General features: G+C 37.1%; 2 protein-coding genes across 6 annotated transcripts in view; both read left to right on the forward strand.

The window, feature by feature from the left end:
• LOC148955513 (uncharacterized) overlaps positions 1-1,810 on the forward strand; it is an 85,109-nt gene extending 83,299 nt beyond the window's left edge. Inside the window, exon 4 of the mRNA XM_089102648.1 lies at positions 1,684-1,810. The gene's annotated coding sequence lies outside the window, so the exon portion shown is untranslated. The remainder of the gene's footprint in view (positions 1-1,683) is intronic.
• LOC148955514 (uncharacterized) lies at positions 1,486-20,894 on the forward strand. Of its 5 annotated transcripts, none has more exons than XM_089102585.1 (6): positions 1,486-1,922; positions 7,799-8,015; positions 8,576-8,756; positions 13,408-13,685; positions 16,496-17,008; positions 20,615-20,894. In XM_089102585.1, the coding sequence occupies exons 1-3, from the start codon at positions 1,647-1,649 to the stop codon at positions 8,593-8,595; spliced, it is 513 nt and encodes a 170-aa protein (XP_088958711.1). In that variant the 5' UTR covers positions 1,486-1,646; the 3' UTR covers positions 8,596-8,756; positions 13,408-13,685; positions 16,496-17,008; positions 20,615-20,894. The 5 variants fall into 5 exon arrangements, with proteins under 5 accessions (XP_088958711.1, XP_088958719.1, XP_088958726.1 ...); XM_089102593.1 differs by having other exon boundaries at positions 16,496-16,917; XM_089102600.1 differs by lacking the exon at positions 16,496-17,008.
• The last annotated feature ends 595 nt before the right edge of the window (positions 20,895-21,489 follow it).

Consider the following 21,489-nt stretch of genomic DNA (forward strand, 5'->3'; position numbering starts at 1 on the left):
AATTTCTGTCTGGAAATCAACTACGCTGAGGAAAATGGCTGTCTAAAAATTTTGATTGGATGTGTTTCGGGAAATGGTGGGCGTGGAAGGGGTGTTAGTCAACTTCCAATTACTTTCAACTATTAAAAAGGGCACAAGCCACTCTAATTTCCAATTGAATGAGCCCTTTTCGAAGTTTCTACGACAACTTCTTCAATACGAAGTGCCCTGCTCAAAAGGTAAAAATTAATAAATGATACAGTGTGCCAACATCGTTCTTATATACCCCCAGGGCATGACTTAAAACCCTTGCCCTGAGGACTGTGGGGGAGTTTCCTCCTCTGTACTTAGTACCCGTTTCTTGTCTCGTTCTCGTGTGTCCCCGGTCTGTGCTTAGGCAGCGCGATCGCGCTGCCTCTGATTTATGCAGCAACTTTCTATATAAACCTTATATGCCCCCAGGGCATAACTTACATTTCTTGCACTGAGGGCTCTGAGGGGGCTATCATCCTAAAAGACCTAAGTTCCAGAACGTTCAACTACGTTGAACAAAATGGATATCTCAAAATTTTGATTGGATGTGTTTTGGAAAATGTTGGGCGTGAGAGGAGCGTTAGTCGCTATCCAATCACTTTCAACTATTAAAAAAGGCACTAGCCCTTTCAATTTCCAATTGAAAAAGCTCTTTTAAAGTTTCTACGACAGTGCTTTCAATAAAAACTTTATATGCCCCAGGAAACAACTTACAACCCTTGCACTGAGGCTATGAGGGGGCTATCATTATTAAAGACCTAATTTCCAGAACTTTCAACTACGTTGAACAAAATGGATATCTCAAAATTTTAATTCGATGTGTTTGGGAAAATGGTGGGTGTGAGGGGTGTTGTTCGCTATCCAATCACATTCAACTATTAAAAAAGGTACTAGCCCTTTCAATTATGACAATGCCTTCTATATAAACCTTATATGCCCCCAGGGCATAACTTAAAACCCTTGCCCTGAGGGTTGTGGGGGAGTGTCCTCCTCAAAAACATATTTTTTATCTCGAAAGCAACTACGCTGAACAAAATGGCTATCTCAAAATTTTGATTGGATGTGTTTTGGGGACTGGTGGGCGTGGAGGGGGGGGGGCTAGTTGCCCTCCAATCATTTTCGACTATTAAAAAGGGCACTAGCCCTTTAATTTCCAATCGAATGAGCCTGTTTTGAAGTTTCTACGACAACGCCTTCTATAAAAACCTTATATGCCCCCAGGGCATAACTTAATACCCTTGCCATGAGGGTTGTGGGGGAGTGTCCTCCTCAAAAAGATATTTATAATTTTTAAAACATTTATAATTTTGTTTGCAAATTGATCAGTATGATCGTGGGTTGTAGTTCTATATGTTGTCTCGTCATTTAGATGAGAATAAATATTTTTCATATATTTTTGTATTGCTGAGGACGGCCCTTCGACATAGGGCCGAAATATTCATTCAAATTATCTCCACTGTCTTGCAAAAAGCTTTCTTTATTGTTCTTCGTACTTTTGTTGTTTGTTATGGAAAGGCAGTGTGGTCTTCATAGCTATTTTAATCTTTGGATTGCTGGCATAGAACTGACAGCTGCTGTCTGGAAAGGTATGTATGATCCCGTACTATATTTGAGCAATCACGGGGTTCAAATTTATGTATATTTGGTTCCTCAAAATTCATATCTTTTTAGGTTCGTTAGTAGCAGCTACAGATAAACCTGCGGCTTTGGTGAGAGCTGTTCGACATCTTCGACGAAAAGGCCATGGTTCGCCGTTTGTGTCCGTTTATCTGGAGAACAGACATCGATGTGTTTATATTGCAACTGATGGTGGTCGTCTTTGTCGTCTTTATATAATTGTAGAAAATGGAAAACCCAAAGTTAATGCTCAACATATCCAAGACTTGTCAAATGGAAAGACTACATTTCAGGTTGTTTTCCTTTTTATGCTTTGCTTGACTATATTTTCTAATCAGTAATTATTGACAAATGATTCAAGATTGTCGCTACAATTATAAGAACTAGATACCTTTCAGATTAATCGTACGTTTCTACATTAAAATCAGGATGTTTCGTTTAATGATATATATTTTACTTAGTAAGTGCTAATATTAACTAACAACAAGTCCTTAAAAAGGCAATTATTTGACTTAAGGGTTTTTACCAAAAAATCCTCATTAACGACGGAAAGATGCCGTAATTCCTTTGTAGGGTATTTTATTCGTCATTGTTAACTAGCAACTTCATTGGTCCACATTTTTGTTACTAAACAGAAACAGAAGTACCACTTCGTAATCGAGATTTTGTGTCGCCATTCTTTTTCTGACTTTTTTCTCGCGTTTTACGATTTTCTATTGACATTTGTTTTTTAAGCTTAAAATTTACTCTGAAGTTCTGATTCGTCAAGTCAACTGGAGGTCCCAGGGACTTCTTACTGTCCGGTTCTAAGCCGGCTTAAGGGCTTCGGTGTAGACTTGAGAAGATGCGCTGGCTCCCGTTCTGCACTGGTATCCGGGACCATTGCTTTTCCTGAGGCAAAAATAATTTCAATGATTTAAAGAATATGAAGATTTGAACTTGGAATGTTACGACTTAAAAAAATAAATATTGTATTGACATTTCGACTGACAAATTCAGACGATTCGAATTGAACTCATCAGGAGTTCCAGAAGCTCATATCCCAGGGGGTAGGAAGCATGAAGCTAGGTAATATAGAATTTACAGACTCAGGCAGGATGACTGGTGTACAAAGACAGGGAGTAGGGCTCATGATGAATAAGGAAGCTGATATGTCTTGTTTTTGCTGAGAAGGTATTACTAATAGATTACTAATTGCTCACTTTATGACTCGGAACCTCAGGCTATAAGTTATAGTAGCATGTGCCCCTGTAGAACCGACTGACGGAGATACTAATGACTCATATAAATTTTATTTACAATTACAGGAGCAAATAGACAGGGTCCAGGTAGAAATATGGTGTTTTTATTAGGAAAGTTTAACACCCAGGCTAGTAGAAACAGGGATAGATCGTATCCTAGTCTGGGTAATTTTGGTGTAGGGAAAGAAAACAGTTATAGCTACAGACTGCTGGAATTTTGTAGATGTAACAATCTAGTTATAACCAATACTATCTGAGTTTAAAATTTTACTATGGGGAAGATGGATGGAATAATTTTAGAAAAACAATTTGTGAAATTGCTGATGGTGTCTTAGGTAAGAAAACTAGGAGCGCAGCTAAGAATATTAGTGAAAAAGCTTTATGCTTAATAGACAGAAGAAGAAGCTTGTACAAGAATTATCTGAGTGATAAATAGATCATATGAAAACAAAAGGAATTTAAATAAAGTGGAGAAAGCATTAAAATATGAACTAAGGAGGTGTGAAGTGGAAACCATCGATAAAATTGCTGAGTATCTGGAAGATGCAGCTAGACAGCATAATAATAAAATATTGTACTTGTATGTTAATAAATTGAGTGGAAATAGTTGATCCGAACTCGTCCCAGTTTAGGATAGGAACAGGGCCACAGTTAGTGGTAAGTCAAGAGTTAAAGAGAGATGGGCAGAGCATTTTGAGAATGCGCTAAACCAAGATAGAGTTGTGGGAAATGATATAGAGGAAAATGAAAAAGTTTGTGATACTTTGCGCTTGAAGGAAGATTTGTTTTGTGACAAAGCATTAGTGACAGAACTTACAGGATTAATAAATAACAAGGCTCCAGGTGCTGATAGTCTGGTAATTGAGTTTCTTCAATGTTATGGCTCTGGTGTTAGATGTAAGCTATTGAAGATTATGAAATATAATTTTTGAAAAGGGGGAAGTACGTAGGAATTTTAGAAAAACCGTAATTAAACCATTGTATGTGAAAGGTGACGAGACTGAGTGTGGTAATTATTGATACATTAGTCCGGTCTCGTTAGGTAGGAAATTGCTTAGTTATATGATACGTTTTAGGCTGAGAGATGCTGTAGACAATGTAATAAGAGCAGAACAATGCGGTTTTAGCAAAGGTAGAGGATGTGTCGACCAAATGTTTAGTCTTAGGTTAATAATTGAGAAGTTCCTGAGTGGTCAAATCATTTGGTCTTCAGTTTTATAGATTATGAGCAAGTGTTCGATTCTGTTGATATAAGAGCTTTAGCGAAGGTCTTATCCTTGCATAGTATACCAGACAAATACAATAGAGCGGTTAGGATTATTTACGAGAATAACACTGCTGCGGTTACGGTAGGAACCTTAACCTACCTTAAGGGGACCTTAACAGCCCTGTGTTCTCAGGGGGATAAATCACAGGGCTGTGTTCTATCCCCCTTTGCATGGATCATTTTGATTGACTTTGTCGTAAGGAATACTGGAAAGGCAATGGGAGACCACGAAATCAAATGGGGATGAAAAACTGTCCTCGACTTGGATTATGCTGATATTTGAGCATCCTGGATGAAAGTGTGAGCAGAATGAATGAACTTTTAGAGGTTTTGTGAGTTCAGGGTGCTAGAATAGGTTTAAAAAATAATGTTAAGAAACTAAGTCACTAAGGCTAGGAATAAGTGAAGATGTAATTTTGACGTTTCTACGACAACGCCTTCTATAAAAAATCTTAAATGCCCCCAGGGCATAACTTACAACCCTTTTTCCTGAGGGGGACTGTCCTCAAAAACATAATTTCTGTCTGGAAATCAACTACGCTGAGGAAAATGGCTGTCTCAAAATTTTGATCGGATGTGTTTCTGGAAATGGTGGGCGTGGAAGGTGTTATAGTCAACTTCAAATCACTTTCGACTATTAAAAAGGGCACAGGCCACTAGAATGTTCTATTGAATGAGCGCTTTCTGAAGTTTCTGCGACAACTTCTTGGATACGAAGTGCCCTGCTCTAAAGAAAAAAATTAATAAATAATACATTGTGCCAACATCGTTCTTATATGCCCCCAAGGCATAACTTAAAACCCTTGCCCTGAGGACTGTGGGGGAGTGTCCTCATCTTTACTTAGTCCCGTTTCTTGTCTCATTCTCGAGTGTCCCCGTTCTTTAGTTAAGCAGCGCGATCGCGCTGCCTATGATTTATGCACCAACTTTCTATATAAAACCTTATATGCCCCCAGGGCATAACTTACATTTCTTGCACTGAGGGCTCTGAGGGGTCTATCATCCTAAAAGACCTAAGTTCCAGAACTTTCAACTACGTTGAATAAAATGGATATCTCAAAATTTTGATTGGATGTTTTTTGGAAAATGGTGGGCGTGAGAGGGGCGTTAGTCGCTATCCAATCACTTTCAACTATTAAAAAAGGCACTAGCCCTTTCAATTTCCAATTGAAAAAGCTCTTTTAAAGTTTCTACGACAGTGCTTTCAATAAAAACTTTATATGCCCCAGGAAACAACTTACAACCCTTGCACTGAGGCTATGAGGGGGCTATCATTATAAAAGACCTAATTTCCAGAACTTTCAACTACGTTGAACAAAATGGATATCTCAAAATTTTAATTCGATGTGTTTGGGAAAATGGTGGGTGTGAGGGGTGTTGTTCGCTATCCAATCACATTCAACTATTAAAAAAGGTACTAGCCCTTTCAATTATGACAATGCCTTCTATAAAAACCTTATATGCCCCCAGGGCATAACTTAAAACCCTTGCCCTGACGGCTGTGGGGGAGCATCCTCCTCAAAAACATATTTTCTATCTCGAAATCAACTACGCTTAACAAAATGGCTATCTCAAAATTTTGATTGGATGTGTTTGGGGGAATGATGGGTGTGGGGGGGGGCTGGTTGCCCTCCAATCATTTTCGACTATTAAAAAGGACACTAGCCCTTTAATTTCCAATCGAATGAGCCTGTTTTGAAGTTTCTACGACAACGCCTTCTATAAAAACCTTATATGCCCCCAGGGCATAACTTAATACCCTTGCCATGAGGAATGTGGGGGAGTGTCCTCCTCAAAAAGATATTTTTTGTCTGGAAATCAACTATGCTGAACGAAATGGCTACCTAAAAATTTTGATCGGATGTGTTTTGGGGAATGATGGGCGTGGGGAGAGGGGGCTAGTTTCCCTCCAATCACTTTCGACTATTAAAAAGGGCACTAGCCACCTCAATTTCCAATTTAATGAGCCCTTTTCAAAGTTTCTACGACAACTCCTTCGATACGAAGTGCCTGTCGAAGAAAGAAAAAAAACACATTGTGGCCACATCGTTCATTAATTAGGCAGCGCTTGCGCGCTGCCTATGATAGGAAATGTGTTTGGCATTTACCCTTTGCATCAAAAACGTAACTGTTAAGAGGGTAAAAGCAGTGAGAGGCACCTGCCTGGTTTCCTTACGAACAGGAATTCGTCCTATAGCAACTGGAGAGCTATTGCTGGGCTGAGAAATCGTGGTGGAAATACCAGCGCTCGGGTACATATTTCTTAGTGGTGTGCAGGACTGAGCAACATTATTCACAACATAATGGCATGAATATGGCAATCGAAAGCACACTTTAGGGTGTTTCCTCCCAGGATCTATAGAGAACTAGGGACATTTGTTTCAATGAGTTTATTAGCAACTACTGCTGAAACATATATATACTCAATGCGTTGTTGAAACCCAAATTAGTGTGAATAGAGTATAACAACTCTTCTCTAACTCATCAATATATAATATTTTATAAAGTTTGCAGTGTAGTAGAAACAGTAATAGGGTGGAAGAGAGCACATCAAACCGTGATTTACTTTTCTTTGGAAAGACAGTCAAATGGAGATCCTTTCGGAAGGAAATTGAAGAAGGGTCAAATGCTCAATCATAGCGCAACTACCATATTTTAGATGTAGAACACTGGTACTATCAAAATATTGGGAACTATGTGGTGGGACTTACAGCTGGACGTTTGGCTTTAGGCGGTAAAACTGTAACATTTTCCTTGAAAAAAAAAACAAAAAAACTACCTGTTCTACAAAAATAATTGCAATAATAAAGTTCATGTTCGAATTTAGTTTCTAGGACGGAATGAGGTGCAGAGAATTCAGATGCCAATTAAGGAAGCTCCTTATTTTTGGGGATTTCTACTGCAGAAATAAGAGGTAGATTCAGGTTAATGCCATTAACCTTTCCAGATAAGATTCCGGTAACAAACAGTTTTCGAGCAGGTCTCGTCAACTAGATACTTACTGGGGAGAACGAGCTACAGGAGAATTTTTCTCTTGTTATAATTTGCCAAATATTTATTTACCCCGATCTTAGACGTCCACATTTCTTGTTCAGGCTTGACCACCAGTTGGCGGAATAGCAACTAAAAATAATGGAACAATAGTTGAATTTTCAAGTCAATCATGGACAGAGGGCTTCTGAATTTTCTTTAGGGAAGTAGCAGTTTTTTAGCAAATAAAAAAACGTGACAACTTTCTGCAGAACAGATCGTCAAAAGATGATGAACTTCCGGTTCCGTCGGAGACTCGTTTGAGGTTAGCAGATAAATAGGATGCTGATTTTTCGTGAGGATTCGGGAAGAAATAAATAAAAAGAGTCCACTATCAATCATGGGCTTATAGCTTTGGGCTAACTTGTGGGGATGGAAAGCAGCTGAAAATTCAACAGAAAGGATTGTCGAAGGAATTTATGCACTGTGCAGTTTTGGGGCTGAACTCATGACAGTAATGTTGCATGTTGCGTAATGAGAATAACTAGTTAATATTTATTGTAAATAAATATTTCTATAACAAAAAGGAAATGTCTTTAATTATGTAGGTAGTTTTGGCTTTGTACTTTCTAATTCTTTTGAATACAATTCAAAGGATAAATTTTTACCTCAACTGATTCATATTTTCTAGGACTTTGTTGACGGAGGCTTGGTTGAATATCTAGATGTCAACGAAGAGAATCTGTCCCTGGTCGCTGTTTCAGAGTTTGAAGTGACGCCATCTCATACTCACATGGAAATTGAGTCATATACTATATTAGGCGTCGTTGCTGGTCTCATTCCCTTCCCGCATCATAATCAGTCCCCAAGAAATACTTACCAATGTGCCATGGGTAAACAAGCCATGGGTAAGTATCCTAAAAGAAACGTATTCATCTTATTAGTTCGAAGTTTGCCAATCATTATTAATTTGTCACTAATTAGTAATAAAGTCAACAGCAAAGGCATATAGGTCCGAGCATAATGGGGTTAAAAGCAGAAAATAAGGATTTGTAGATCTCAGTGGATGTGAAACTACTGCGAGGTGAAACTTCTTCGCTCTAATATGAGCTTAATAAGAATTATCATTCTTAGCTTCCAGACTATTTAGTTATTTAATATAATATAGTTGGGATTAGGCTGTTTCACAGAGCATAGCCGAGTTCATAAAAACACGAAATATACCTTTTGTGCCCTAATATCAAAAGTGTTTTTTTTTTTAATTGCGACTTAACATAAAGTAAAAATACGGAGAAAGTAAATAAATTCAAACTAATAGTCAAATTTTGATTTTTGTTATCAAATTTTTAGTTAACATATGCTAGATGGCGTTCGTTGCTGATTGCTTTTTCATTTGAGAAAAAAAAAACTAGACTTCCATGTTCTTTCGTTTGGTTAATATTGTGATTCATATGTTTGGAAATTTCAGAGTCCCTACCAATCATGTAGTGTTATGTGGTGGCTGAGGAGTCCCCGAATATGTAACATCCTAACCTGAAATGCCAGGATGTTTCCGATAATCATCAGTGAGCATACAGTTCATCTTCAATGATCTCTCTGATTGAATACAGCCAGGTATCAGATTGAATACAGCCAGGTATCATTCAAAGGTATTGTATTTTATGGTTTGTTAAGTCATTTTTTTTTCACGGTTGGATCGAATTGAAGCTTTGAGAAAAAGATGTTTTTTAAGGGGAATCCAAATTTTCGCTTGGGGGATGGGGCAAAATATTTTCTCTCTGGGCCTTATAAAAGAATTTGCACTACTTTTTTTTAGTGTTGTTTGTCCTATAGGCTATAGGCTCTTTAGCTAGCTTTCAATGTTAGAACGAATACATTTTTTAGTGTTTTTGTCCTACAGGCTATAGGCTTTTTACTACTACTTCTACTAACAGCTCACCCCAGCACCAAACCACCTGAGGTCAACACAGCTACGTACGCCTCTCCTCCATCCCAATCTATTCAGAGCCTCCCTTTTTACACCCTCCCTGAAAGTTTACATGTATTTTAATTTTTTTTTTATGACATCCTCCCAAGACGAAGACGATCTGCTTTCCGTTTAGCCCTAGACGGTTGGCCGAAAAGGACAATCTTCAGCAATCTGTCATCCTTCATCCACACAACGTGCCCTAGCCATCTCAACCTTTCTTTCATTCTAGGTCAAGAAAGCGGGATAGACCCACATTTTTCGTACAACCTATTGTTCGAAATACGGTCAGTCAGCCGGGTACCAAGAACAATCCGTAAGCAATGTCTCTGGAAAATATCTAGCAAATCTTCATCCGCTTTTCAGAGCGCCCACGCTTCAGAGCCATATTTGACCACTGTCATCACTGTAGTTTCTAATATTCTAATCTTGGTTTGCCGACTTATCTTCGTATTTTGTCTAACGTTTTTTAACTGTGAAAAAAAACAAAACACCATAAGCCTTGGCTATTCTACTTTTAACATTTTCACTGCTCCCACCGTCTTTACTAATAATGCTACCAAGGTAAGTGAAGCTGCCTACCTGGTCAATCTTTTCGTTACCCAACTTCAGCTTTTCATCTTCACTTATTCCTAGCCTTAGTGACTTAGTCTTCTTAACATTAATTTTCAAACCTATTCTAGCATCCTGAACTCCCAAAACCTCTAAAAGTTCCTTTATTTTGCTCACACTTTCAACTAGGATGGTTAAATCATCAGCATAGTCTAAGCGCAGGAGACTTTTTCCTCTCCCTTTGATTCCGTAGTCTCCCATTGCCTTTCCTGTGCTCCTTCAGACAAAGTCCATCAAAATAATCCATATAAAGGGGGATAGGACAGAACCCTGCTTAACTCTTGATTTAATACAAAACCAGATGCTAACCTCATTTCCTACCTTAACCGCAGCAGTGTTATTCCTGTACATAGCCCTAATCACTTTAACACATTTGTCTGGTATACCATACAAGGATAAAACCTTTGGTAAAGCTCTTCTATCAACAGAATTGAACCCTTGCTCATAATCTATAAAACTGAGGACCAAAAGTGTTTGACCACTCAGGCACTTCTCAGTTATTAACTTACGAGTGAAAATTTGGTCGACACATCCTCTACCTTTTCTAAAACCCCACTGTCCTTCTCTTAAAACTTAATCTACAACATCGCTCAGTCTACAAAGTATTATATTACTAAGTAATTTGCTACCTACAGATACCAGATTAATACCTTGATAAAAGTGGCTTAATTAAGGTTTCCCTAAAATCGTTAGGTACTTCCCCTTTTTCAAAAATCATATCAATAATCTTCAGTAACTTACTTTTAACCTCAGAGCCACTATATTTAAGAAACTCATTTACCACGCTATCAGCACCTGGTGCCTTATTATTTTTTAATCGTCTTAGTACTGTCGCTAATTCTTCCTCACAATACAAATCTTCCTTTACATCAAAGGTATCACAAACTTTTTCCTTTTCCTCTATATCTTTTCCTGCAACTCTATCTCGGTTTAGCACATTCTCAAAATGTGCCGCCCGTCTCCCTTTAACTCTTCTTATCACTGATTGTAACCCGCTCCTATTTTTATCTGGGATAAGTCCAGATTGACTGCTCCCCCTCAATTTGTCAACATGCCAGTACAATATTTTGCTATATGCCGATTATCTTTCAAATAATTAGCAATTTTATCCGTAAAACCTCCGCTTCACACCTCCTTAGTCCATATTTTAATGTTTTCTCCACTTTCTTTATATTCCTCTTGCTTTATATGATCAATCACTCAGGTAACTCTTGTACAAGCCCCTTCTCCTCTTTCAATTAAACATAAAGCTTTTTCACAAATATTCTTAGCTGCAGTCCCAGCTTTCTTTCCCAAGACACCTTCAGCTACTTCACCAATTGTTTTTCTTAAATTATTCTAACCATGTTCCACATTTTCAGATTTTAAACTTTTTAAGTTTAGTATTCTACGGTTCCTGGAAAGTTTCTCTCAAATTTTCATCCTGGAGTCTACCAACGTCATAACCTTCCGGGAGGTAGTTATCCTTCCAAAATTCCAGCTTTAAATTAACCCTAGACACCAAGGGTGCAGGCAGAAAATTTCCGGGGGGGGGGGTGGCAAATACCAAAATATTAGTGGTAGTGAGGTGACAGGAAATAAATTTCAAGTATTTTTTACGTTGGAATAAGTTTATTTTTAAATACTTTTAGGAAATATTCTCAAATAAAAAGAGCAGTTAAATTGCATGGAAAATGAAACAAAATATAGTAAATTTTAAACCGCAAGGATTCCTGGCAAACGGATTAATTTGTTTAATCAATAATATATTTAATTGTTATGCATTCAACCTTAAAAGAAAACCATACTCAAACCTAAATTACAGAAAGATGGCTTCCGTAGATTATAATAGATGTAGACTTGTCTTTATGCAATTTCCTACACCTTAGAATAGTTTACAGAAGGAGTAGAGATACTAAAAAAAAAAAAAATCATCCTGCCTCCACAGATACCACGTTTTGATTTTATAACAGTCATATAAAATGTACCTGTTTCCGAACAGGACAATTCTCCCCCTCGAACTTATATCCCTTATATATTCAGACATTAAAAAAAAATACAATAGCAAAAGAAAAACAAAATATTTCATATTTCAAAGATCTTTGTTTGGATTTTGATAGACAGTTCCTGGTAATGTTCGTGGTAAATAAGTACGGAGCGACCCGGCTCAATAATAACCGTAACTCTAAAAAACTGAATTTTGATACCAATTGATGTATCAAAAGAATTGGTTTATTATGCTGATTCCAAATATGTAAGTTTAGTTTAGTTAAGTTTAGTTTTACCCGTCAAAACCTACGAACCTGAGAAAATTTGCCTGATTTTCTAAAAAAAGGGGGAGAAGACCCCTTCGAAGTCGTAGTACTTTAATGAAAATCACACCTTCAGATTCATTGTATCAAAGAACACTATTGTAGAGGTTTCAAGCTCATATCTGCTAAATTGTGGAATCTTGTAATTTTTGCCAGAAGAAAGATCACGGATGCGTGTTTATTTGTTTTTGTTTGTTTATTTTTTCCCTAGGGGTGCTTGTATTGACCCAGTGGGCCTAGACCGTCGAGAGAGGGTTCGTTCTAATGGAAATGAAAGGCTTTAGTACCCTTTTTAAGTGACCAAAATAATTGGAGGACAACTAGGTCCCCACCCACGCCACCTTTTTCCTAAAATCGTCCGATCAAAAATTTTAAATAGCCTTTTTCTTTAGCATACATTGAAGGCCCAATTACTATGTCTTCAGGGATAAAATGACCCGCTACAGCCCATGGGGAAAAGTTTTTAAGTTATAAAATGGACATATTGTTTTAATTGGTATTGGGAATATACACACGTTTTTCGGGTGGGGAGGGGAGGAAGAATTTTCTGCTGGGAGAATTTTACACTGGGAAAATTTTACATGGAGAGGGAAGTTTCCAGCGGGTGAACTTTTCAGGGGAAATTTTACGCTTGGTGAATCTGCCAGAACTCCTATACAAAAGTTCTTTATGTCTTACTTTTTCTTTACCGACTCAATTTTAGGCGTGGAGATGTTAAGGGTAATGTCTGGGTTAAATTTTCGCGAGGATTAAATTGTCCAGGGGAAATTTCTATGGGGATTTTTTTTCAGTAGTTATTTTTAAAGAATTGAGACAAAATTTGAACTTTAGCGTAAAGAGCGAGGTGTTGAGGACGGAACAACCCCCTCATATACGTAATAATTTCTATTCATTTTAAGTTTTAATGTCGTTCCTTACTTTCAGTTAAAAAAACCTGTTTTTTTTAATAGCTGACCGTTTTTTTAATAACGCCAGCAGGAGCGGATCCAGGATTTTTTTCGGGGGGGGTTACTAATTTTTGACTCTTTCGGGGGTTTTTACTGATTTTTGACTCAGTTTTCGACTAATTTTACTGATTTTTACCTAGGTTTTACTAATTTTCGACTTATTTTCAACTCGGTCAAAAATTTCGGGGGGGGGGGTGTTCAAACCGGGTAAACCCCCCCCCCCCTGGATACGGCCTTGAATGCCAGGATACCTGGCTCCACCTTTACAGAAAAATCCACGACATTCACAGTGCAATATTTGTCGAAAAGCATCGTAGAAATGAGCAAATACAAAAACAAAGTAAAAGAACAGATTAAATATGGAAAAGAGTAAGAAATTAAAATTTTCTCCTTTTGTGTCCATGAATGCTCTAGTATAGTGGGTATTTATCTTTTTCCGAAGCGGAATCAGTTTGACTTTTATAAGCCTATATTTAACTGGCAGGTAAAAGACGTAAGTGATGACTTGATACGCCACGGCTACAACTACCTTGGGAAAGAAGTTCTCACCTGTGGTTTAACTGGCGAACCCTTAACTGGGTATATTTATTTTGGACCTGTTTATTATCAAAAATTGAAGCACATGCTTCAAGATAAAATGCATGCTCGAAGTTCTGGCCCTGTGAAACCCCTGACCCGTCAATCAGTTAAAGGTAGAGCTAAAGAAGGGGGGCTACGTGTTGGTGAAATGGAACGGGATTGTCTCATTGCTTATGGCTCCACGTGAGTATTAGTTAGGATATATTTAAGTACTCCATTATCAGGGAATGGGATTTCTTAGTATTTGCCATTTCGTTTAGCATGAGAAATACTGTCGAGTGTATCTGAGTTTGAAAAATGATGATGAGAAAAATGTTGAAAGATGCAAAAAAAATTATACGTATTTTGTTACTTTTTACAAATCAGAAAAAAATTTTGGAGTGTAGGGGGAGGGGTCAAACCGAGTAACCCCTTCCCCTGGATATGGCCCTGGCCTTGGTAATTTAGCTAAACTTTGTTTGCCAAAAGACATATTTGGAAACAGTGAAGTTAGGTCCCATAACGAGAATAGTAAATTGAAGATACACAGTCGTCACCCTCCCATTCAAAGCTTGAGGGAATATTTAAGGAAACTAATTTTTCTAAAGAAATTTCGGTATCTTTTTGTAGATAGGTATTCAAGGATATTTTTTCCTTTCTATCTTTTTTTGAGAAATTTTTCAGGAAGTATACAGATAATTTCGCTTTTTATCATAAATACCAGCTATAATTCTGTTAGTAATATCGCTGTTTTTTTTTTTTTTAGGTGATTTCACGAGAAGCTTATGACAATTTTGCTATCAATGTTATATAACATCCAGAGAGTTGTAATAGAAATATCGGTTTGTCATATTGCTTAATAAATTCACCGCTATGAGCTTAGGTTTAGAGCAGGGATTCAGTCGAATCGATTTTTTTTTTAACATTATTTAATAATATTTTATCAGCTAAATGATTCACCGAAATAATTCGTTTTGGTGAAATGAAACGAAATCGTCTTATTGCTTATTACTCAACGTGAGTATTAGTCATGACATATTAGCCACTTTTTTATCTGTAGAAAGGATTTTTGACCCCGTGTTCGATAAGATTATTGCAATGGATTTAAAAAAATTTTGCGTTCGATAGCCAGTTAAATTTTGTAATTGCGTTCAAAACTACGTATTACAATGAATTATTTGCTTCTTGTTCTTCAGAGCTCAATAAGATACGATTTGTCCTTTTACAGAACAAAGAGAAAAAAAAATACAATGAAAATAAGGAGCAACAATAAAACTTAAAACGAACAGAAATTATTTCATATATGAGGGGGAGCATCAAATGACTGTCTTAGAAAAAAAATCGGATGTCTGGGGAAAAATGGGGACTAGTTGCCTTCCAATCTTTGGTCACTTAAAACGGGCACTAGAATTTTTGATTTCCCTGTGATTGAGCTCTCTCTATCTTCTATGACCTTTGGTTCCATGCGATCACCCATGGGGAATAATAATAATATAAAATAAACACTCATCCGGATCTTTCCTCTGGCCAAAAATGCAAATTATACATTTTGTAGATAGCAGCTTGAAACCTCTACAACATGGTTGTCTAATATTCTGAATCTACTGGTGTGATTTTCATTAAGATCGCTCGAAATTTTGGGTGTATTTTTCCCCTTTTTCGAAAATCAAGCAAATTTTCTCCGGCTCATAGCCTTTGATGGGTCAAATTAAACTTAATTAATTTTATATATTTAATTCTATTTTTTAAAGTTTTGGTTACTATTGGTCCGAGTCGCTCCTCACAGTTCAAGGTAAACTGGCATAAAATTCATTTTATCCATTTTAATGTTCAAACCGATTGAAATAGAGAACAGTGTTTACGCTTATTCAATAATATGCTGCAATTAATTGCAATAAATTGTTAATAAGCTTCGTTGTGTTTGCTGATTTGGTTGAGTATGAAAAATTCGCTTGAGTGCAATTTGATATGGGCTCGGTCAAATGACTTTCAAAAAAGATTATTGGTGGTGTTTTTGTATAGATAAATATTCAAGGATTTTTTTTTTCTCTTTCAGAGAAATTTTTCAGAAAAAAGTATAATTTCCATTTTAATCATATATACCCATCCTAGCCCTAAGAGTAATATTGCTGGTTTTTGTTTTTTTGTATTTCTTTTAATTTGAATTTTTGTTTTGAGAAATTTCGCTTTCAATGTAATATGCCAGCTAGAGATTTTCAATAAGAATGTCATTTGTCGTATTCGATTGATAAATTTGCAGGTTTCGCTCTGAGTTTAGCTTTAGAGCGTAGATTTACTAAAATTAACTCATTTTTTCAACATTATCCAAAATATTCTTTGTTTATTTGAAAGGATTTTCTAAATTACGCTATTTAATCACTCATAATAAGAATAATCACTGGAAATAATATTATAATAAATCCCAAAGTTATTTCTATAATGATTTATAATGAGATGATTGTCTAAAGTCAATAAACTAAAAAAGTAAAACACTTATAGGTTTGTATAAAATTTGATCAAAACATCATCCAATCGATCTGTTTTAGCTCAGAAAAAAGTGCAATATATGAATTGATTCTGAATGGTTATGAAGGTTTTTTCTTCTTTTTATTTGTCTTTTTTAGTGTACATTTAAATGCCTTACTTTTAATTTAAACTTTTCAATAAAATCTGATTTACCTTTTGTTTTGATAATTCTGATATTTTTGCCCCTTCTTCTTTTCTTTTTCTTCTTGAATAACTGAGTTGAGAGTAGAGCCAAAATATTTTATCAATTTTTGTTTTTGTTGATTATCTTTAATTCTCGTTGATATTACTATTTGCGTGTCCTGCGGTGGCGCAGTGGGTTTGATCTCAGCTTGGTAATACGGGACTCAGAGTTCAAACCCAGCTGTAGCAACATACTGCGGGCTGACGCAAGGACCATAGTAGCCGAGAAGCGTCTTTAATCCTTTACTATTTGCAGTGTCAGGCTAGTGATGTCCTTGCAAATCATCTCCCTTTTTCCCTTGTAGGAATTTATTGAAGGAACGTTTGATGATCTCCGCTGATGCCTTCGATGTTTTCATCTGTTCGAATTGCGGTTTCCTGTCTCACAAGAAACTATGTTGGACCTGTAAAACTAGCAAGCATCTCACAGAAACTACATTGCCCTATGCCTGCAAGTTGCTGTTGCAAGAACTGCAGTCTATGAACATTACCCCGAAGATACTTATTGGGGGCTAAATATCAATCCCTTGGTATCCTCTCCGACAAGGAATACCAATGCTAAACCTTGGAGTCAACAGTCCCAAATTAAATGAATCGTAATTATTTCTTTTGGGGGGGGGGTGTTTGGAGGAGATGCTGTTTCGGTGAGCTTTCTATTTTCCACTGAAGCCAAACAATTGGAATTTTAATGAGTACAAAAGAAACTTTTAAAAAATGTATTCAAAATGTGAGATTGATATTTAATCCCTCTTAATTTCTGGGAATACTTCTGGTCTGCACTGTTATTATGAAAGTAAAGAGTAATATTAAGGCCCAATGTGAGCAAAATCTATTCCGTATAGGACAAGGACTGCCGCTTCCTCATCCCCACCTCCGCCTCGTCAAAAATTGAGAGTTCTAGTCCTTTTTTATTAGTTGAACGTGCTTGGAGACCAACCAACCAAAGGGGAAGGGGGTAAACGTCCAGACCCCTTATCTAGGAAACCGACTTAAAATGTATCTAAGAAGCAATGAATGCTTATTTAGGAAACATACTTAATATGTATTTAAGAGGTAAGGGATAACAGCCTACAATCTATACTAATCACAAAGAATAAGCTAAAAAAGTTTGAAAAAATGTAGAAAGTAGAAAAAGCTAAAAAAAAAAAATTAATGAGTTTTGCGATGAATATTAAATTCTAGTTGTAAAAAATGGTGATTTATAACTTCGAAATTACGCATAATTTAATCTCAAGGAATTTACGAAAAAGGAAAACGGAGTTTGCATAAAGGAAAATGGAGTTTGCGGAAAGGAAAGAAGGTGTTTTTCTGAAAAATAATTAGATGTCAAAGAACACCCAGTAACGCGAAATAGAAAAGAAAAATTATGTAGCCAAGGGCTATACCTAGGCGTTAGAGGGAATGGAGAGGGATGAGACGCAGTTAAACTGGAAATGATTCTTAAAATTCAATATAAAAAAATTCCAGAGTCTGATAAACTAAGGATTTTGTTATTTATTTCTTCGATGAAAATACAATAAGTGCTATGGCTTGTCACACAATAACATTAGGACATAGTTTTGTAACACTGCTTGACAATTCTCATAACTAATAGATAAAGGAGCTATATCAAGTGAAAAAACAAAAATGGAATCTCCTGAAACACAATACGAAAAAAAATACAATCGTTTGAAAAGGACAATATAAATGACTTTCGTAAGTACCATGGTAAAAACATGTACCTGCAAGGAATGTCTTGAAAGCCCTAATTCAACATGAACAAACTGTTTCTTCTGGTAAATTATAAACCATGTTCCGATAATCGTGGTTCAGTTGTGTTTAACCCCTTTTACCTTACCTTAGACCTTAGTTCCCCCATGGCCAGGTGTGGCACATAGGGCATCAACGAAGCCTCGCCAGACGTCCCGGAGCGGAGCAGCAGCCGTGACATCCTCTCACTGTGGTTGCAACGACAGCTCAGCTCTCCGCAGGTCTCGGTCGTACTGTCGTCGGAGGGTGTGTTTTTGTCGCCCTCGTTTTCGCCCACCCCGGTTGCCACTCGTAGACAGCTACGCAACCCCTTTCAGCTAGTTTATAATTCATTTAGTCTGTGTCGAAGCACGGTTGTTTTTTCTCAATGGCGAGTAAAATTGAATATCATAGGCAGCACAGTAGCGCTGTCTAAGTAAATAGCCACAAGTGTTGTGAATAGTGCATGATTGGGTTTTCCCTGGCCACTCCTTTTAGAAAGGGTGGTCGTAGAATATTTAGAGGGGTATTTCACTGGAAGTTGAAAATTGTAGTTCCCTTTTTAAGAGTCGAAAGCGATTGAAGGATAACCAGTCTCCTTCTCATTCCATTTTTTTTTCTCGGTCATCCATTAAGCCCCCCAAAAGCACGAGGTGAAAATTTGAGATAGTCATTTATTTCAAAATAGTTGAAAGGTTCAATAAAAAAAAACCTCCGCAGATGACGTGACCCCTAAGGCCCTTGGGGGGCTGTAAACAATGCCTATTTCTAATGATTTAAACGTAGGTTTCTCAATAGAAGGGGGGCTGGTTTGATGTTGAGTGGGTGTGGGATTGGCTTGAAACTTTTAGATGTCCTTTTGTGGGTCAAAAGGGTCCAACTTTTCGATGTGGAAGACCTGGAAATAGGTTTAAAAAAGTTTTGTCTCTGATAAGTTTGAAACTTATTGTCATAAGTCTTCAACCCAAGGGGACTCTAATGTTCAAAAAAGAATTACTGGCCCTCCCGAAAAAAATAGGGCCCAAAAAAGGACATACAACTTTGTTTTTCCTTAATGGGGCTTGTAACTTACATCCTTAAGTCCTTCGGCTACGGGAACCCCAATGCAAAAGGAAAAATCGAAAAAAGTATATTGCCTAAAAGTAGGCTCGAAGAGGGCAAAAACTTTTTTTCCCTGCCACTTCTCAAGGAAAGGCTGTCGTAGAATTCTGATAAGGGGCTCATTTGATGAAAGTTCTAATTCTTTTTTTAAGGATCGAAATTCATTTGAGGTTCGTCAGTTTCCCTTTTCTTTTCTCCCTATCCCACCTCGTAACTCCAATTATATTAGATTGAGATAGTCATCTTGTCGAGAAACGCTGAAAGATCTAATAAGCGGGTCTTGGGGTCAACATAGATCCCACAGTTTTGGGGAGAAAGGCCCTAAATGACGTAAATTAGTCATTGTGCACTATTAGGTTTTAGTAGAAAAGCTCCTAGGGATTGTTAACTCGGCCGAGACTCCAAGAGTTTCGCATGAGTATGATCTAGAAACAACACAAGGCACTGTACACCCAATTTCTCAAATTATCTGTCTCAGGAATGAAGAGGATCAATTTGAACCATTCAGGGAGTGTTTGGGGGGGGGGGGGTCTGGTCAAGCGGATTTCAAGTTCTGTCTTGGGGGGGGGGGTAGACAAAAATAAACACTGTGTGTCCAGGGCTTCGGAATAGCATATTCGTAATATCTTGGAAACAGCTTATGGGATGAAGTTGAAACTTTCAGGCACTATGGGAGGAGGAAGGAAGCAGGTAGGGCAATTGAATTTCAAATATTATGTTTGGGGGAGGGGGAAGAGGCTTACTAATTTTGTGTCCGGTCCGGCAAAATATTTTCGCACTATAAGCTTTTCTGGTACTCAAAAGGCACAACTGGAAAACCAGTTCTTACTTATGTCCATTTTCATCTATTGAGTCCTTCTAGTAAATATGTGGACAATATTCTGAGAAACTGCAGTATCCATGCCCTCTATCCCTCCTTCGGGATGTCTCAATTGGATTTTAGCCGGATATTTATCAGTCCATTTCTGGGCCGAAGCTTTATTATTGATGAAAACCCATAATACAAAAATAAATATAATTATATTTTCAACACAAGCCTGACATTACGTTATCCCTGTGAAGCTTACGTCCAGAGCTAGAAACGTTCCGTTTTTTATTTCCATGCGATGTCTTAGGCTAGAAAAAAACATGATTTGTTCTCCCTATGGAAATTTACTGGATATTATATTGTAATTCAGAGGTTTTATTCTCCATTTCATGGTCCCGTTCGGTATTCTCCATTTGGTATTCTCCATGGTATTCATGGTATTCTCCATTTCTTTCAGCATGTTCTGGCATGTTTCAGCTTAGCTATTCTAATATTTATGTTATCGATAATGGCCAGTTTAAGTCACAGTCCCTATCTTTCGGAAGAAAAAAATTGTCAGAACCTAGAAGCTTGCGTTTCCTCGTCTGCGGGGCAAATATTCAGATAGATATGTTTTTTCGTCTGTGTGCGTGTTGTTGTTTTTCTTTTCTTTTTTATTAACACGGGAAGTTTTTGTTTTACCAAGTTTGGAAAACTCTCCACCCATATCACCCCCCTCCCCCCCTGTGTACAGGCAACATAATATTTTCAAGTTCCTAATTACATGCATTTTATTTGATTCTTTTAGGGTCTTATTGATATACTCCTGCTTGATGTAGCTGCTGCAGCCACGGCTTACAGCTTTTTCAAAGTAAATTCTACAGCAGGCTGGATTCTGGCTCCCTACCTTGCCTGGCTATCAGTTGCAGCGGCATTGAATTACTATGTATGGAAGAATAATAGTGACACGGATGCTGTTGCTGTTGTTAAGAAAGGAGAATAGAATATTCTTTATTCCTACTAGTCATTGAATTCCTACTGTTTATTTTATTGCTTATACTTTTGAATAAAAATCCGATGGGCTTCGCTTTATTTTGTTTCGTGTTTAAACAAGTATTGTACCGGAAAGTTGTTAAGTCAAAACAGTTGTTAAGTAACAGTTGTTAAGTCAAAGTAACCGGAAAGTTGTTAAGTCAAAACAGTTGTTAAGTAACAGTTGTTAAGTTAACCCAAAGAATATTAAAGCCGGAATAGTTAAAGATCAATCTGGGTTGTTACTGGGAAACCTTTTCGTCCATCTATAAGCTCTATGGTTAATTCAGTACAACTTTTACGTTCGAGATTATTAATTTGTAATCCAGATTGTCTCTGGAAATACCTCGAGTCATATATTTCAGAAAGGAGATTTTTTAAATAAACTGCTGGATATTTTTTAGACATATTACAAGGCGTACTAAAGGATTTTTTTCTGGCGAGTAAACCATAATTATTGGGCAAATATGACAGTAGTTGATGCCGAATTTGAAGCCTAGATTAGTTTATCAACAGTGCACTGAGAATTAGTGACTGTACTAAAAAGTCTTAAGAATATGGCTAAACAGTTATCAAACAATAGCCAACAGGTAAGTTATTCATTTGAACTTTATTTTTCGAATAACTTTAAATTAAAAATTCGGTCGCTAT

Source organism: Artemia sp. Qi Xiang Cuo, chromosome 2 (genome assembly GCF_049724085.1).
Source record: "Artemia sp. Qi Xiang Cuo chromosome 2, ASM4972408v1, whole genome shotgun sequence".
Lineage (NCBI taxonomy): Eukaryota > Metazoa > Arthropoda > Branchiopoda > Anostraca > Artemiidae > Artemia > Artemia sp. Qi Xiang Cuo.

Excerpts from the sequence above, each read along its gene's own strand:
- LOC148955514 (XM_089102585.1), top strand. The coding sequence starts at position 1,647 with ATGTATATTTGGTTCCTCAAAATTCATATCTTTTTAGGTTCGTTAGTA. Across the intron at positions 1,923-7,798 it reads ATGGAAAGACTACATTTCAG|GACTTTGTTGACGGAGGCTT; the intron begins GTTGTTTTCCTT and ends CATATTTTCTAG. Across the intron at positions 8,016-8,575 it reads CATGGGTAAACAAGCCATGG|AGTCCCTACCAATCATGTAG; the intron begins GTAAGTATCCTA and ends TGGAAATTTCAG.